We start from the raw sequence: 18,866 nt of genomic DNA, 5'->3' as shown, positions 1-18,866 counted from the left end.
TGTATTTCACAGAGGTGACTACAGTGAAAATATTTCTTAAAGGGAAACCTGTCATCAATTTTATTCTGACCTCATTGAGGGCAGCATAAAATAGTGACAGAAATGCTGATTTCAGCGGTGTGTCACTCATGAGCTAAAAGTAAGTGGTTGAAGAGAACCAGCATCATAACCATTGCAGCCCAGGCCTTGAAAAGAGTGAGATCTACCTGAGAAGAGTCCTGGTTATCCATAATCTCCTGCTCTCCTGCCCATCTGCTGATGGTTGGCAGTTCTCTTCTAGACAGAAAGGGAGAAAACTAGGTAGAAGCCGGTCAGTCATCAGCAGGAGAGCAGGAGATCATGAATAACCATGACTCTTCTCAGGTAGATTTGACTCTTTTCCAGGCCTAGTCTGCAATGATTGTGATGTTGGTTCTCGGCAACAGCTTGCTTTTAAAGGGGTTCTGCACTTTGTTTAAAGTGATGATCTATCCTCTGGATAGATCATCAGCATCTGATCGGCGGGGGTCTGACACCCAGGACCCCCGCCGATCAGCTGTTTGAGAAGACAGCGGTGCTCCAGCAGCGCCGCGGCCTTCTCACTGTTTACCGCTGCCCCAGTGACGTCACGACTAGTATCAACTGGCCTGGGCGCGGCTAAGCTCTGTTCACTTGAATGGTTGATACTAGTCGTGACGTCACTGGGCCTGCGGTAAACAGTGAGAAGGCCGCGGCACTACATTTTATTATCTCATTCAGATTTTTTATTTTCAATAAAAAATAAAATACTTTACTACTTTTAGATGGCATTCTTCTTATTATTATTATGCACTTATTGTATTAAAATGTATTTTCTCTGTGGCATTTTAGTTCTGCCATTGGGCATGGTGGGCGTGCAGGGGTCTGGTGGTGTTAGGATACGGTATTGAGGGTAGGGGGACCCAAACTGAACTCTGGCACCAGGGCCCATGAGCCTATAGCTACGCCCCTGGTGATACAACAAAGAGATATAGTGAAGAGACTGAATGAGCGGACTGAGGACATTGTAAGGGATCAGCGACCATTACTGAGTCATCACAGACGAAATTCCACAAATTACACGTAATTATACCGAGAATACAGAGAACAACCGGCAGTGTCATCTGTGCTGGAGCAGTCAAGTGTTACCAGATCCAGGTGTTTATTTATCGTACACACTTATATAGCGCTGACATATTCCGCAGAGCTTTACAGACATTAGCATCAGGCCGTCCCCAATGGGGCTCACAATGTAAGTTCTCTATCAGTCTGTCCCTGGAGTGTGGAGGGAAACCGGAGGAAACCCACGGAAACACGGGGAGAACATACAAACTCCATGCAGATGTTGTCCTTGGTCAGATTCAAACCTAGGACCCCAGCAATGCAAGGCATCAGTGCTAATCACTGAGCCACCATGCTGTGTGTGTATATATATATATACTTTTATGGGTAAGCCACTAATAGCCCTATATACCTTGGCAGTTACAAACAGCATCCTTCCCCCTTAATAGTGACCTCCACAGTGCCCCGTCCCCTTAATAGTGACTTCTACAGTGCCCTGTCCCCCTTAGCAGTGACCTCCACAGCTTCACACCCCCATAATAGTGACCTCTACAGCACCCCACCCCCTAAGCAGTAACCTCCACAGGGCCATGCCCCCTTAACAGTGACCTCTACAGCACACCACTCCCTTAGAATTTGCCTCTACAGCGCCCCACCGCCTTAACAGTGACCTCCCCCCTTTAATGACCTCCACAGCACCCTGCCCCCTTAACAGTTACCTCCACAGCACCCCCTTAACAGTGACCTCTACAGTGCCCCACCCCCTTTAACAGTGACCTCCACAGCACCACACCCCCTTATCAGTGACCTCCACAGCACCACACCCCCTTAACAGTGACCTCCACAACACCACACCCCCTTAACAGTGACCTCCACAACACCACACCCCCTTATCAGTGACCTCCACAGCACCACACCCCCTTAACAGTGACCTCCACAACACCACACCCCCTTATTAGTGACCTCCACAGCACCACACACCCTTATCAGTGACCTCCACAGCACCACACCCCCTTAACAGTGACCTCCACAGCACTACACCCCCTTGTGGATGAAATTTCAGGACGAACCTAAAATGCACTCTAACCTTTACAGATGGACTTAATGTGACCTTCTCTAAACTCTTGAATGCAAATGTCTAACTGTTTTAGTACTTTTTGCCCAACTTGCTGTTCTCTAACAAGGAGCTTAACGGCAAAATTCACAACCAGTGTTTGATCCATGAATCGCCCAGTAAGTTTCCTGGTTCAATTAGAATTGGTATTTAAACAGTCCTCCTCATCATGCTGTTCACATTTTGACATCATGAGACCAAGACGACACCTAACAATTGATCAAAAGTACCTCGCCATTTCGAGGCTTCCAGCAGGATGTTATCAGACAGAAGTGGCCACTGAGCTTAGTGTCACAGAGAGTCATTAACAGGTTGTATGGGAGATACAGAGACTGGAAGAGTCACAGAAAGGCATAGAAGTGGACGTCCTTTGGCCACATCCCACACTGATGACCACTTCATTGTGAACAATGCCCTGCGGAACCGTATGATGAATGCCACACAACTCCAGGCACATTTAAGGGAGGTAAAGGCACCCGAGTGTCACGTCAGACCATTCAAAACCATTTACATCAGTGTGGTCTGCAAAGCTAGACAACCTGCAAGGTACCTGACCACACCACCGGTCACAGGCGTCATTGTCTTGCATGAGCCAGGGAGCATCTACGCTGGACGAGGGACCAGTGGGCCTCAGTGCTGTTCACTGATGAAAGTCGATTCATGCTGAGCAGAAATGATGGCCGCCAACTATGTTGTAGACGTCAAGGAGAGCACTATGCATCAGCCACCAGACGAGCCTTTGGTGGTGGTGGTGGTGGTTACAGTTTGGGCAGGTGTGTCTAGCAATGTTGATTGAGAATGCTCGGCCGAATACCAGTTCGGCTCGAGCATCTCGATGCTCAGTACATGGCGGTATTCAGCCGAATACCGCATGTGCTTGAGCGCAATCCTCTAGTCTCCTTCCTACACGTTTGTTGGCTGCTACACAACCAATTAATGTGCAGGTAAGTACTGCCCTTCACTGTAATGCTGTAGCCATGTTGGTTTCTGGCATTACAGTGACTGGCTGGCCGGAACGCGTCATCAGATGCTATATAGCACCCGATGACACGTGTTCGGCTCAGTGTTAGTCAGGGAGAGCTGTGCTGAAGAAGAGACAGATAGTGTAGGGAGTGAAATTTATTTTTTTTAAGTTGAAAAACTTGTTAGAGACCCAAAAATCCTTTTCAGGACTATTGTTATGTGTGGCAGCAGCAATATATATTTTTAGCGCAACCTGCACTAAATTGCTAAAACTTTTAAGGACTATTGTGTGTGGCGGCAATATCTATTTTTAGCGCACCCTGCGCTAAATAGAGTGCAATAGTTATGGCCGCTGCAGACAGCGACATTATCTGCTTTACATTTCCTGTGTAACGTGTGCGCATCCCAAAAATGTCTGTGACATCCAGTGTACTTTTCCCGTAGAGAGTGACATTACCTGGGGTAAAAAACAGTGTCAGGCAGCTGCTGCCAAGGCCAATAAGATAACGGGTTGCATCAAAAGGGGCATAGATGCCCGTGATGAGAACATAGTCCTGACACTTTACACATCACTAGTCAGACCACACATGGAGTACTGTGTACAGTTCTGGGCTCCTGTGAACAAGGCAGACATAGCAGAGCTGGAGAGGGTTCAGAGGAGGGCAACTAAAGTAATAACTGAAAAGTACTCTGAAAGATTATCAAAATTAGGGTTATTCACTTTAGAAAAAAGACGACTGAGGGGAGATCTAATTACTATGTATAAATATATCAGGGTCAGTACAGTGATCTCTCCCATCGTCTATTTATCCCCAGGACTGTGACGAGGGGACATTGTCTGCGTCTGGAGGAAAGAAGGTTTGTACACAAACATAGAAGAGGATTCTTTATGGTAAGAGCAGTGAGACTATGGAGCTCTCTGCCTGAGGAGGTGGTGATGGTGAGTACAATAAAGGAATTCAAGAGGGGCCTGGATGTATTTCTGGAGTGTAATAATATTACAGGCTATAGCGACTAGAGAGGGGTCGCTGATCCAGGGCGTTATTCTGATGCCTGATTGGGGTCGGGAAGGAATTTTTATTCCTCTAAAGTGAGGAAAATTGGCTTCTACCTCACAGGGTTTTTCTGCCTTCCTCTGGATCAACTTGCAGGATGACAGGCCGAACTGGATGGACAGATGTCTTTTTTCGGCCGTATATACTATGTTACATCTCCTGTGTAACATTTCCACATCCCAAATACCTGTGACATTCCCTGTAATTTTATATTAGGCGCTGCTGACATCAGCGACATTATCTGCGGTATTTCTCCTGTCTAACGTTTCCACATCCTAAATACCTGTGACATTCCCTGTAATTTTTTATTAGGCGCTGGTGACAGCATTGACATTATCCGTGCTATATCTCCTGTCCGTGGCTTTTATGGTATATTTAATACACTGTATTCCCATGCACCCCTTCCACTACAAAAAAGGGTATATGGTTCAAGCTTCCTTTTCTCATCCTCCTCCTCTTCCATTCTATAAACATGCTTATTCGTCTGCCCTTGCTCCTAATGTTGTAGAGGGTCAGCTCATCTGTAGGCCCTCGCATGTAATATTTTAGAGGGTCAGCTCACCACTAGGCTCTCACCAACAATCTTTTAGATCGTCAGCTCACCTGCAGACCCTCGCATGTAATGTTTTAGAGGGTCAGCTCACCAGCAGGCCCTCACCTACAATCTTTTAGAGGGTCAGCTCACCTGGAGGCCCTCGCATATAAAGTTTTAGAGGGTCAACTCTCCAGCAGGCCCTCACCTACAATCCTTTAGAGGGTCAGCTCTCGCATATAATGTTTTAGAGGGTCAGCTCACCAGCAGGCCCTCACCTACAATCTCCTGTTATAGGGGCCCTGTCATCTGGATGCTGTGGCCAGCACTACTATGTGGGACTCTGCTATGGGGACACTCTATCTGGTACTCTGCTGTGGCATTTACCCACCACCAGTGCCAGTATGTTCTAGGTGCCCATCCTGTAAAACTCAGTCCACACCAAGAAGCCAGCTACACACAGCCTATAGTAGAAATAGCAGAAGACACGAGCGCCCTCTGGTGTCTGAGATATATGCAACACCTGCTAAAAGTCAGCGGCCAGCCAAACCATAGGGCAGACTGCCAACGGACTAGAGAGTCTTCTAGTTGAAACCACAGAGCGCAGCGCTGTTGTCCAGAGTGTACGAATCTCTTCCGCCGGAAGTTCGGTGCCTACTACTTCGCTACTACAGCCGTACGGTAATTTCTGTAGCTGCCCCGGTAAGAGGAGTGTTATAATCTGCTCTGCTGCGTTATTAACCATTTATGTACATGTAGAAATGCCTCTGTTTATAGTATAGCGGTATCTAGCGGACTACTAGTCCCAGCATGCCATCCAGGTGACAGTAATGCAGCAAGGCATGCTGGGACTGCTGGCCGCTTCCCTTCATTCCCTGTTCCAGGTATTATTGTCCCAGCCGTTATGCAGATGCACAGAAATCTGTAATCCGGCAGTGAGGGGCTGGATCATTGGACCGTCCTATAAAACCAACCAGCAGGGGATCAACTGAAAATGCTGACCGGTTGACTCTTATAAAAATGAACAAGGCCTGGATTGCCCCTGACTTCTCTACTCCACCAGAGGAAAGCGGCTGAACATAAAGGCACTTTAAATGTGGCTTTTATGGTATATTTAATACACTGTATTCCCATGCACCCTTCCACCACAAAAAAGGGTATATGGTTCAAGCTTCCTTTTCTCATCCTCCTCCTCTTCCATTCTATAAACATGCTTATTCGTCTGCCCTTGCTCCTAATTTTGTAGAGGGTCAGCTCATCTGTAGGCCCTCGCATGTAATGTTTTAGAGGGTCAGCTCACCACTAGGCCCTCACCAACAATCTTTTAGAAGGTCAGCTCACCTGCAGGCCCTTGCATATAATGTTTTAGAGGGTCAACTCTCGCTATTAATGTTTTAGAGGGTCAGCTCACCAGCAAGCCCTCACCTACAATCTTTTAGAGGGTTAGCTCAACTGCAGGCCCTCACCTACAATCTTTTGGAGGGTCAACTCTCGCATATAATGTTTTAGAGGGTCAGCTCACCAGCAGGCCCTCACCTACAATCTTTTAGATGGTCAGCTCTCGCATATAATGTTTTAGAGGGTCAGCTCACCAGCAGGCCCTCACCTACAATCTTTTAGAGGGTCAGCTCAACTGCAGGCCCTCACATATAATGTTTTTGAGGGTCAGCTCACCGCAGGCCCTCAACCATAATGTTTACAGGGTCAGCTCACCAGCAGGCCCTCGTCCATAATTTTTTCAATGGTTAGCTCAGCAGCAGGCACTCGCCTATAATTTTTTCGATGCTCAGATCAGCAGCAGACCCTCGCCCCTAATGTTTTAGAGAGTCAGCTCTGCAGTAGACCCTCACCCCTAATGTTTTAGATGGTCAGCTCAGCAACAGGCCCTCATCCGTAATGTTTTAGAGGGTCACCAGCAGGCCCTTGCTCCTAATGTTTTTGAGGGTCACCAGCAGGCCATGAATCATAATTTTTCAAGGGTGTATGATGCCCTCCTTAATATGTAATAAAGGGTGCATTGGAGTGCCGGTTCCTTGTAATTTTTGACACCCCTTTCCCTTAGTGTATAGGCTTTATGAGTGTAGGAGTCCCACTACCTGAACAATTGTACTACAATGTGAATGAGGCCCTCCTTCAGAGCAGGGGGTGCCTGGTTTAATGCTCGGGTTCTCCTATTGACTTCCATCATTAATCCAGTCCAGGCCTAATTTCATCTTCATGGATGACAATGCACCAGCTCATTGAGGTAACATCATTAGGGAACGGCTGCTGGAGACTGGGGGACCTCATATGGAGTGGCCTGCACTTTCTCCAGACATGAATCCCATTGAAAACCTATGGGATCAGCTGACTGTAGAGTTTCATAACTCTGTACCCCAGAACCTCAATGACCTCAGGGCCGCCCTTCAAAAAGACTGGGATGCCATGCCTCAGCTTACAATAAGTTGACTTGTGAACAGCAGGAGACGTGGTTGTCAAGCTGCAATTGATGCTGAAGGCCACATGACCAGTTACACTGACATTTTGTGGCGGTATACCCAGCACTGGGGTTGGCTTTTGCTTCAATAAATTGTTTGAGATGAGAAAATCACCATTGCTGCTTCTACCTAAATGCCCGACTTTCATGATATAATATCACTGGAGCCAGAACTTTTTATGTTTTCCATAAATTTCACCCAAAAGCCAAATATCGCTAACTTTTTGTGAGTAGTGTGTTTCAAATCTATCTATCTACAATATCTGTCTATGTCAGTCTCATAAATATCTCATTTCTGCAAACCTTGGACTCTGACCCACAGTCCACTGGGCAGACTGTGAATGTATGGATGCTTGGCAGGCCTGTGGATGTGACTGGCACTGCCAGGAAGCACAGCCATAAGGACATTGTAGTTATACTGCTATAGGGGCCCTGGATGCTGTGGCCAGCCAGCACTACTATGTGGGACTCTGCTATGGGGACACTGTATGTGGCACTCTGCTGCAGACACTGGCATTTACCCACCACCAGTGCCAGTATGTTCTAGGTGCCCATCCTGTAAAACTCAGTCCATACCAAGAAGCCAGCTACACACAGCCTATAGTAGAAATAGCAGAAGACACGAGCGCCCTCTGGTGTCTGAGATATATGAAACACCTGCTAAAAGTCAGCGGCCAGCCAAACCATAGAGCAGACTGCCAACGGACTAGACAGTCTTCTAGTTGAAACCACAGAGCGCAGCGCTGTTGTCCAGAGTGTACGAATCTCTTCCGCCGGAAGTTCAGTGCCTACTACTTCGCTACTACAGCCGTACGGTGATTTCTGTAGCTGCCCCGGTAAGAGGAGTGTTATAATCTGCTCTGCTGCGTTATTAACCATTTATGTACATGTAGAAATGCCTCTGTTTATAGCCTAGCGGTATATAGCGGACTACTAGTCCCAGCATGCCGTCCAGGTGACAGTAATGCAGCAAGGCATGCTGGGACTGCTGGCCGCTTCCCTTCATTCCCTGTTCCAGGTATTATTGTCCCAGCCGTTATGCAGATGCCCAGAAATCTGTAATCCGGCAGTGAGGGGCTGGATCATTGGACTGTCCTATAAAACCAACCAGCAGGGGGCGCGCTGAATGTCTAGGGCCCCATAGCAAAATTTACAATTGGACCCCACAAAAAAAAGGGGCGGGGCACCGAATCCTAAGGGATTTAGTGACTACTGGGCACTGTGTATAGACAGATCTCACCACTAGGGGGCGCTCACTGCGTCTGAAGTACTACAGCTCCCATTGGACTGCCTTGAGCTCCTCTAGTGGCAGCTTTAGGAGAAGGGCCCCATCACTGGTCCTAGATGACAGCATGTCACTATCTATCGTCTCCTCCTGCTCGCTCTGTGTAAGGGCTCATTGCTGTCCGGATCCGTATTTTTTTTTGGGGGCGGATTAGATGCTGACCCATTCACTTCTGTGGGGCCCTTTTCTTCTGTTCTACAAAATAAAAACTGTCCTATACTGAAAATCAGGACATGGCCCCATTGAAGTCTATGGGTTCGCAAAAATGCGGAATGCAATCTTATATTTTTTCCCGACATGCAGAACTGCGTGATACCGGGTCGGCAGTATACGGACACCGTCGCATTTTTTCTCACTTCCTTCACTAGAGCAGGACAGTTTCTATAATTTACAGAACCACCACACGGACAGGACGCAGATGACATCCCTCTGCCCTCCACGTATATTGTGGACCCATAGAAACTAATAAATGTGGATCGGACGTGGACCCAAAATACGGTGGCGTGAATGGGGCTTTAGATGTGGAGGATCTGCACTGGAATCTATTAACGGACGCAAAGTGGAATTGCTACAATCTGCTGCTTGTGATCTCTGTAGACACCTGACACAACCAGGGGTTAACCCTGAACATATCGGCTCTTAAAGGGGGTCTCCGGGAATAAGACGCTTGCCTCTTTAACCAGAAGACTCATAGTTATCTCCTCTGGTCCTCCTTGCTGGCTCCCCATGTGTTTGAGTTGCGGTCCCCACAGCAGAGGTCGCAGTAACGCCTGTACAAGCGTCACTGACGCCTGTACAAGTCTAAGGCATACCAATACACCTTAGGGCTCTTTCACACCTGCGTTCTTGTCTTCCGGCATAGAGTTCCGTCGTCGGGGCTCTATGCCGGAAGAATCCTGATCAGTTTTATCCTAATGCATTCTGAATGGAGAGAAATCCGTTCAGGATGCATCAGGATGTCTTCAGTTCCGGACCGAAACGTTTTTTGGCCGGAGAAAATACCGCAGCATGTTGCGCTTTTTGCTCCGGCCAAAAATCCTGAAGACTTGCCGCAAGGCCGGATCCGGAATGAATGCCCATTGAAAGGCATTGATCCGGATCCGGCCTTAAGCTAAACGTCGTTTCGGCGCATTGCCGGATCCGACGTTTAGCTTTTTCTGAATGGTTACCATGGCTGCCGGGACGCTAAAGTCCTGGCAGCCATGGTAAAGTGTAGTGGGGAGCGGGGAGCAGCATACTTACCGTCCGTGCGGCTCCCGGGGCGCTCCAGAGTGACGTCAGGGTGCCCCACGCGCATGGATCACGTGATCGCATGGCACGTCATCCATGCGCATGGGTCGCTCTGACGTCACTCTGTAGCGCCCCGGGAGCCGCACGGATGGTAAGTATACCGCTCCCCCGCTCCCCACTACTACTATGGCAACCAGGACTTTAATAGCGTCCTGGCTGCCATAGTAACACTGAAAGCATTTTGAAGACTGATCCGCTGGACAAGGACCCCGGGAAACATGGCAGCGGAGGAGCTGAAGAAGACTCCTCAGAGGTGACATCAGTGTGTGATCGTCACTGCACCACACACATCACGTAGTGAAGGCAGGCGGTTATAGCCAAGTGATAAAGTACGCTATATTGGACTGGGCTTATCACTTGGCTATAATTGCCTGATGTTATTTAGATTAGTAATGGTTCCCCCGCACAAATATCCATCTCTTAGGCCCCTTGCAGATGAGCGTGTCCGGATAAGGTCCAGATGCGTTGCGGCAAACCCGCGCGAGTAGGTACGCAATTGCAGTCAGTTTTGACTGCGATTGCGTTCCGTTGTTCAGTTTTTATCGCGCGGGTGTAATGTGTTTTGCACGCGCGTGATAAAAAACTGAATGTGGTACCCAAACTTCTTCACAGAAGTTCAGGTTTGGATTCAAGGTTGTGTAGATGGTTATAAGGGAAAATAATAGCATTCTGAATACAGAATGCATAGTACAATAGCGCTGGAGGGGTTAAAAAAAAATTACAATTAACTCACCTTAATCCACTTGTTCGCGCAGCCCGGCTTCTCTTCTGTCGTCTTCTGTGAGCAATAGGACCTTTGATGATGTCACTGTGCTCATCACATGATCGTTTACCATGGTGATGGATCATGTGACGGACCATGTGATGAACGTCATCAAAGGTCCTATTCCTGACAGAACAAGACAGAGGGAGATGCCGGCTGCGCGAACAAGTGGATTAAGGTGAGTTAAATTTTATTTTTATTTTTTTAACCCCTCCAGCACTATTGTACTATGTATTCTGTATTCAGAATGCTATTATTTTCCCTTATAACCATGTTTTAAGGGAAAATAATAATGATCGGGTCTCCATCCCGATCGTCACCTAGCAACCGTGCGTGAAAAAATCGCACCGCATCCACACATGCTTGCGATTTTCACGCAACCCCATTCATTTCTATGGTGCCTGCGCTACGTGAAAAACGCACAAAGAGGAGCATGCTGTGCAATGCATAAGTGATGCGTGAAAATCACCGCTCATGTGCACAGCCCCCTAGAAATGAATGGGTCAGGATTCAGTGCGGGTGAAATGCGTTCAATTCACGCATTGCACCCGCGCGGAAATCTCGCCCGTGTAAAAGCGTTAACAGCAGCCCTATTCATTTCTGTTGTTCTGCTCCGTTAGACGAGTGCTGGATCGGGCACGTAAGGCTGGGTTTTTGTGATGCGTTGAGCTTACACAAAAACCGTATACATTAACGGACGCCTCAGACAGATGCTGTACTGTGGAGTTCGATTGTAAAAAGTGTGTGTGTGTGTGTGTGTGTGTATATATATATATCACACTTGTTTTGCAGAACTCTGCAGGATGGGACAGTGTAGTGTACCGCGGTTTTCCATCCTGCAAAGTTCAGCAAAAAAAAACATGTAGGCCTAACGGACAGGGAAGTAGCTGACAGACTCCGCCGACTATGATGGGATCCGGTTCGGGATCCTGTCTATTTACCAGACAAAAAAGTCCTGCGTATAATGCTTTTTTGCACAGAGCCTCCAACACAGATTTGAATTCCCGTAGTTTTCGTACTCCTCCTCAGGTAAAAATACTACTCAAAAGTGGTCAGAGGAATATTTTTACTCTTCTGGAAAAAAACGGAGTGCGACCTCTGCGCTGCAGCACGGACATGGTCACATGCTCCGCTCCAGCTGCGCCGCGCTGCTTGTGGCCACATCATTGCTGAGGCCAATTGGCTGCAGCAGAGCTTGTGACCATGTCTGTGCTGAAGCTGATGGGGCCCGCAGCATGCACACACACCGGAGGCGGCAGAGGCAGGCTGCCGGCACTTACTAACGATGTATTATTCCCAGGGTGGCCCTTTAACCCCTTCTTGCACCCTGACACAACAGTACACTAAGGGGCTTGGGCACATAGTGCACCCTGGTGAACTGATGTATTGTTAAGGGGGTTCCCTGGGTATAGATAGGTCATCAGTATCAGATCGGTGGGGGTCTGACACTTGGCACCACCCCACAGATCACCTTTGTGTGGCTCTGTACAAGAGGGGCAAGACCCCTTTATAGCCGTGGGGCTGTCCATTGTAAAAGCCTGTATTCTTTTAATAAATAAAATGCAAATCCCCCCCCCCCCGCCCATATATTTGGTGTCTCGGGTCCCATTAGTCTAATTAGAGCCCGCTGCGGTCCTTACGGCCACAAGGTGCCTCACGACCGCGCTGTATGGTTGTATCCTTATGGTCCGTTGGTGGGGGATCAGTGACACTTGGAGCGGTGGGGATGTTATATGTGCAGTTAAAAAATTATTATTATTTTTTTAAACCTGTTGTCGGGGGGCTCTCACTAATCCCGTAACAATATTAGATCTGATCGGTGCCTCTGTGCTTTGTCTCCAGGGATCGCCATGATTGAGGTTGTCTGCAACGACCGCTTGGGGAAGAAAGTGCGAGTGAAATGCAAGTATCCTTAAAATGTCCAGGCGAACCAGGAACCGGTCCTGCCCCCAGACTGGTGTAACTGGCGTCATGGTGCCTAGGATCTCCACCCTGGTGAGGTGGCTTTCCCATCACAGGCCGCGGTTGTTCTCCGCTCGATGGCCTTGTGTTCCTTCCACCTGGTGCTGACCTCATGGTTCCTCTCCCGCTCCTGGGTGCTCCTTCTGCACCCGCCTTGGGGTTTGACCACCAGCACCACGTATCCTTTTCCTCTCTTTTAGTGGTTGTTTTAGTTGGGTGTGTCCTTAACTTGTTGCGGTGTAGCTCCGAAGACACCATCAAAGACCTGAAGAAACTGATATCAGCTCAGACAGGAACACGATGGGAGAAGATAGTCCTGAAGAAGTGGTGAGTGTCGGGGATTGTCAGCCGCTGTACGGAAATGTCAGGCGTAATTCATCAAACCCTGAACTGCCACTTGCTGGGGGGGGGGGGGGGGGGTTGTTTAGGCATCTGTATCCTGTTGCAAAGAACACATAGATAAGGGGGTGTACTTGGAAAAATTACAAAGATGTCGTTAATTAGCCTTCAAGGAGAATCTGTCATCACTCCTGACATGTCCTAGTAAATGCTCACGTTCCCTTAACAGTTCTGCAGCATCCATTCTTATCACTCAGCATTGTGCCATTCCTCTGTTATTCCTACCGCAAGTCTATGAATAAATTGCCTACTGGGTCTTAACATTGACAGCACTGATTGGGCAGTGTCAAAGTGGGCAATGACACACCCCAACTGGTAGCTCCCAGTTGGCAGTTTGTTTATAAATTTATAGTAGGAATAACAGAGGAATGTATCAACACAAATGTCTTGGTAGGGATGCTGCAGAACTACATTATGGGGAATAATTTACCAAGCAGAAATGTCGGGAGAAGTGATAGGTCCTCTAGGACCCTCAAAGATCCCGAGAACTGCGGTCACTTTCCCATGAACCCTGCCTCTCCATTAATTCTCTATGGAAGCACCCAAAAATATATCTGCTGCTCCATTAGCTTGGGGAAGGGGGGGGGGGGAGGGGATGGGGGGTTGTGACCAGCTAGTTATCTCCTAGTCTGTGGATAGGAGATAACGTCAAAACTTGGCACAACCGCTTACTGGCTCAGCTATGAGAGGTTTGTCTGACGTCAAGCTTGTTGATGGTTTCCAGTGACGATCAGGAGACTAGTGAGTGATACAGGATAAGTACTGTAATGTATGCAAACGGTGACTGCACCAGCAGAATAGTGAGTGCAGCTCTGGAGTATAATACAGGATGTTTCTCCAGGATCAGTACTGTAATGTATTTACAAAGTAACTTAAAGAGCCTCTGTCAGCATGATCAACCCAACTAATCCAGGCATATTGCCTGGTAGGGTTGATCATCCATGCAGTTGGAGCACGAAGGGGCCGGCGTAGCTCCTGGAGCACTGCTACTCCCCTTGGTGCTCCGTGCACTCCCTCCTCCCCTTGATTGACTGTGCTAAAAGCCCTGTCTGATGGTTCCTGTGCTGACTCGCTAGTAATCATTGGTGGTCCAGCGTTAGTATATTATATCCAGTCATTGGTGTGTATTCCACTAGGAATTCATGACAGTGCTGTGGCTTATGTGCCTGCAATCATTGGTGGCAGTGGAGAGAGCGCCGTACTTGCATGTGATCCTCCCAGCAGCTGAGCTCCTCTCCTGCTGTGAAGCTGCCACTTCCGGGTGGACTGACATCGAGAGGAGCAATGTCCGCCCTCTTCTAGTGGAATGCACCAGTGACGGAATATAGCATATTAAAGGAGTTATCCCCCCCCCCCCCCCCCCCATGTGCTGGCCCCCTCACAGGTAATATATTTACCTCGCTACCCGCTACTAGTCCCCGCCTGCAATTGGCTGCTCCCCTCCGACACCGGATGTTTTCATCCGTGTGCAGGGAAAAGCAGTGGGGTAAGTATATTACCTGTTAGGGGCCTGGCACATGGGGGGGGATGTTTCAGAAATTGGATAACCCCTTTAATGCTGGACCATCAGTGAGTCACAGCACAGGAACCATTAGACAGGACTATTAGTCCTATCTGTCACACCCGATCTGACAGCTTCTTTTGGTTTCAGTTTGTCTATGTGTTGCTAGGATGTCCAAATCTCATTTTCAGGTGTAGAGCATGTGACCATTACTACTCCCTTCTTAGTCTGGCTTTACCTATCACTCATAGCTCATTCTGGTTGTGGATCGTTTGGTGTTTGGATATCGGCTGAGTTCCTTCTTTCCATTTACCTGGAGTTTAGTGTCCTTCCTTTTTGTATTGTGTTTATTTCCCTGTCTCTTGGTACCAGACCTGAGGCAGACTCTTGTTTCTGCAGCTGGCATGGACCAGGTCGTTTGTGGCCCAATCACTATCTTCAGGGCCTTCTAGGGTGAGCCAGGCTTAGGTTCCTGCGGATGAACAGTCCTACTATCGGGGTCTGTTCATTCTGTTAGCAGTCAGGGCTCGGGTTGGGATTTATTAGGTGGTGACCTTCCGCCTTTCTCTAATTTGCAGGCCTGGTACCTTCTCCCTCCCTTTTGTGTTTGGTGTGGAGTTCCCCTCCCCTACCACGCCGTGACACTATCAATGGAAGGGGAGGGGGGAGTGTACTGTGCACTAGGGATCTAGCAGCTATTCCGGCCCCTCGGTGCTCCAACTGCCTGATTTGCATACATTTATAAACGAATATGTCGCTGCCACAGTCCATCCTATAGCGATAAGACGAAAGATAATTTCATCAGCATGATCAACCCCACCAGGCAATATGTCTGGTTTAATAGACCTCTATTTCCTTACATTGGGGATGGACTGCGCAGGCGCTAGTTCCCCTGTCTGTCCCCAGTGTAAATGAATGGAGGTCGCTGATGGACAGAAACCTCTCATCAGCAGCCGTTCTTCCAAGTGCAGTGGCAGCTTATTACTAGCTGCTTGTATGTAGAGTTGGGAGCACGATAACAATTTAAAGAAATTTAGCACAATAATGATATTTATTGTGATAAGTACCTATTTAGAAGAAAAGACTTGGGGCCACTATGAGATATCAGTGTATGGAGCGGTGGGCTACAAGGAGAGATTATATTGTGTGGGGACTACAAGGAGACATTATATACTGTATGGGCTGGGCACAAGGGGGCATTATATACTGTATGGGCTGGGCACAAGGGGGCATTATATACTGTATGGGCTGGGCACAAGGGGGCATTATATACTGTATGGGCTGGGCACAAGGGGGCATTATATACTGTATGGGCTGGGCACAAGGGGGCATTATATACTGTATGGGCTGGGCACAAGGGGGCATTATATACTGTATGGGCTGGGCACAAGGGGGCATTATATACTGTATGGGCTGGGCACAAGGGGGCATTATATACTGTATGGGCTGGGCACAAGGGGGCATTATATACTGTATGGGCTGGGCACAAGGGGGCATTATATACTGTATGGGCTGGGCACAAGGGGGCATTATATACTGTATGGGCAGGCAGCTGGGCACAAGGGGACATTATATACTGTATGGTCAGGCAGCGGGGCACAAGAGTCACTCATACTGCATGGGGCCACCAGGAGACATTATACTGTCTGGACTCAGGAGCTATATTGTAAGGGGGCCACAAGGTGACATTATACTGTATGGGACAACAATTTGTAACCCCTCCGCCATCAGTATAATAATGTCTTGTGGCCCCCATACAGTAATGTCTTCTTGTTGCTCCTGTATGGGGGTGACAGGGAGACTTTATACTGATGGGACTGGTGATGACTTGTATATTATTCCTGCTATAAGAGACCAAGTCCCTCCCCATGTGCAGTGCAGCTTGCAGGCAGGACCAGCGCCACAGAAGACATAGAACAACCTTTTATTTCTGACCCCTGGGCAGTTAGGGTCTCTCACTCCTCTTCCCCCACCTTGGCTTGGACACGGACTGCTGACTGACTTTGCGCGCCTCGCTCCTGTGCTCGGCCGGTGCGCGGAGACTTGAATATGGGAGCGAGGAGGAGCCGGGGGCGGCCGCTGCAGAAAGTAATATGTACGGTACGCGTATGCACGATGCAGGGGCGGGCTGACACAGATTTAGGAGTGGTCAGCACGCATATGACCGCTCCTGTGACGTTACAAAATACTGCGGTTATTTGGAAATGGCGATATCGCCATTTCACTGTGTCTTCATACCGCGGTATATCGTTGACACCAGTTTACCTCTTAACCCTACATGTACGTGCTGTTCCCAGAACATGTGCAGCCGCCCCCATTAATGTGTTGTTTTCTGTTTTTCCCTCTTTTCTAGGTATACAATATTTAAGGACCATGTTTCCCTTGGTGACTGTATCCTTTCTAAGTATGAGGAAATCTGCGCATCCTCCGCCCAGCGCTCTGTAACTCTTCCCACGATGCCGACCTCCAAACCAGTATACAGCCCTCCTGCTCTGTTAGATGGGCACACAGCGGGGTCATGAAATAATGTAGACACACAGGATACAAGGGACATTTCGATATAATTGAATATGACACTTTCCATAGACCTGTTTTGTTTAACCCCTTAGTGACCACCCATACGTGTTTTTAGGGTGGTCACTAAGGGGCCTTAGGCTGAACCGCCGCTTTTTTTTACGGCAGCCCAGTCTAAGCGCCGCACTGAACCCGCGGAGAGCGGGGACCCGGCTCTCAAATGAGAGCCGCGGCCCTGTTCTAACAGCCCGGACCGACAGGAGTGCCGACCCGGGTTGTTTAACACTTTACATGCCGCGGGCATGTGAAGTGCTGGCGGAGGGAGCGGACTCCCTCTGTCTCCCATTGCATTGCATTTTAAAAGCAATCAAAAAGCTGTTATAGTCCCCTTGTGGGACTATTAAGTGGTAAAAAAAAAAGTAAAAAATTATGCTTTTTTATTTTTCCATTGAAAATACACTTTTCAATGAAAAAAATTGCAAAAAAATAATCTTCCCCATATGTTTGGTATTACCGCGTCCGTAATGACCCGGACTACATTAATATCATATACTGTGAACGCCGTAAAAAAAAAGACAGAATTGCTCATTTATTCTTAGTTGCAACGGAAAAACGTAATAACAAGTGATCAAAAAGAGCCATTTACACTAGAATGATACTAACGAAAAATACCAGTCGTCCCGCAAAAAATCAAGCCCTCACTCAACTCCATAGAAAGAAAAATGTAAAAGTTATGGGTCTTGGGAAGCGGCAATGCAAAAACATTTTTTTTCTTTTAAAAAAGGGTTTTATTGCAAAAAAAGTAGTAAAATGTGAAAAAAAACTATCTATTTGGTATCACACCAAAAAATAAATATCATAAATATCTCGCGTGGAGTTATTCGTATATCACCTATAACGCTCAAAGAGCTACCACACAAGTAACTGTTATCAATAAATCCTTTATTAAACATTCATATACAATACATTAATACACAAAGCAGCAACCATGGGAACACAGAAGTGTATCAGAAAATTTAAAACAGAGTGATCTCCAGACCATAAGGGACTAGTATCCGCATCAGGCATCAGACAGGTGGGGCTCGTATAGTATAGTGCACACAAACTGCAATACACCGCACAGCACTAGTGCACCCCTACCATGTGAGGCTGCTAAAGGAAAAAATACATTAAGTCACATATGTTACTGACCCAGTCTGGAGCAACCGCCCGACGCTTCCTCTAGGGGCATACAAGCGTGAAGCGAAACAATCGTCGGACGTTTTGCTCGTTCATTGGGTGATCGGCGGCGCATTTAGATGGACAGATGGACTGTTTGTAAAAGCGGCTGTTCCCAATAATAGGTGCGTCTAAAAGCACCTTTACACTTTAGGGTCTCGGGTGCCCGGTCAGCACTAACCTGTATTTGTCCAGACTAATAGTTCCTTAACAGAGTCCTCTCCAGATGAAATTCACGATGGGATGAACCTGGAGCTGTATTACCAGTAACCGGCACCTTCTCGCCGTTCCCCACCCAGTCCTCCCTCTTTTCTGGTGTTTACACGACTGCTTGGATCGCTGGAAGATATCGTCTTATTACATCCTGAACGTCAGAAAGGCTGCAGCTGCCATGTTGGCCTAAATTGTTTTTGGATAAAGTTTTTGTTTTTTTAAATAATAAAATTCTTGTTCTGTATATAATAAATCAGCCTGGTGTATGCTATTACTGTTCTGAATGAGGACCCGTCTCCTCCCCTGACATGTCTGTTTTGTAACTACTTGCATCCTCCATGTAATCTATACTTATGACTCTATCCAGTGACGGCTAACCTCCAGCTGTGGTGAAACTACGACTCCCAGCATGCTCCATTCATTTCTATGGAGTCCTGAGAACAGCCAAGCAAGTGTACATCTTGGGAGTTGTAGTTTTACCACAGCTGGAGTGCCCGAGGTTGGCCATCACAGCTCTATGCT

At 47.8% G+C, this 18,866-nt stretch overlaps 1 protein-coding gene across 2 annotated transcripts; it reads left to right on the top strand.

The window, feature by feature from the left end:
- Window positions 1-5,332: 5,332 nt before the first annotated feature.
- Window positions 5,333-18,597, top strand: UBL5 (ubiquitin like 5). Of its 2 annotated transcripts, none has more exons than XM_044278917.1 (5): window positions 5,333-5,425; window positions 12,380-12,443; window positions 12,743-12,826; window positions 16,753-16,790; window positions 18,358-18,597. In XM_044278917.1, exons 2-5 carry the CDS (start codon window positions 12,388-12,390, stop codon window positions 18,399-18,401), a joined length of 222 nt encoding a protein of 73 aa, XP_044134852.1. In that variant the 5' UTR covers window positions 5,333-5,425; window positions 12,380-12,387; the 3' UTR covers window positions 18,402-18,597. The 2 variants fall into 2 exon arrangements, with proteins under 2 accessions (XP_044134852.1, XP_044134853.1); XM_044278918.1 differs by lacking the exon at window positions 5,333-5,425 and adding an exon at window positions 7,944-8,035.
- The last annotated feature ends 269 nt before the right edge of the window (window positions 18,598-18,866 follow it).

Source organism: Bufo gargarizans, chromosome 2, assembly GCF_014858855.1.
Source record: "Bufo gargarizans isolate SCDJY-AF-19 chromosome 2, ASM1485885v1, whole genome shotgun sequence".
NCBI lineage: Eukaryota > Metazoa > Chordata > Amphibia > Anura > Bufonidae > Bufo > Bufo gargarizans.
The sequence above is the reverse complement of the archived record's forward strand: the minus strand, read 5'-3'. Positions and strand labels throughout refer to the sequence as shown.

Excerpts from the sequence above, each read along its gene's own strand:
- UBL5 (XM_044278917.1), top strand. The coding sequence starts at position 12,388 with ATGATTGAGGTTGTCTGCAACGACCGCTTGGGGAAGAAAGTGCGAGTG. Across the intron at positions 12,444-12,742 it reads AAAGTGCGAGTGAAATGCAA|CTCCGAAGACACCATCAAAG; the intron begins GTATCCTTAAAA and ends GTTGCGGTGTAG. Across the intron at positions 16,791-18,357 it reads CCATGTTTCCCTTGGTGACT|ATGAAATTCACGATGGGATG; the intron begins GTATCCTTTCTA and ends AGTCCTCTCCAG.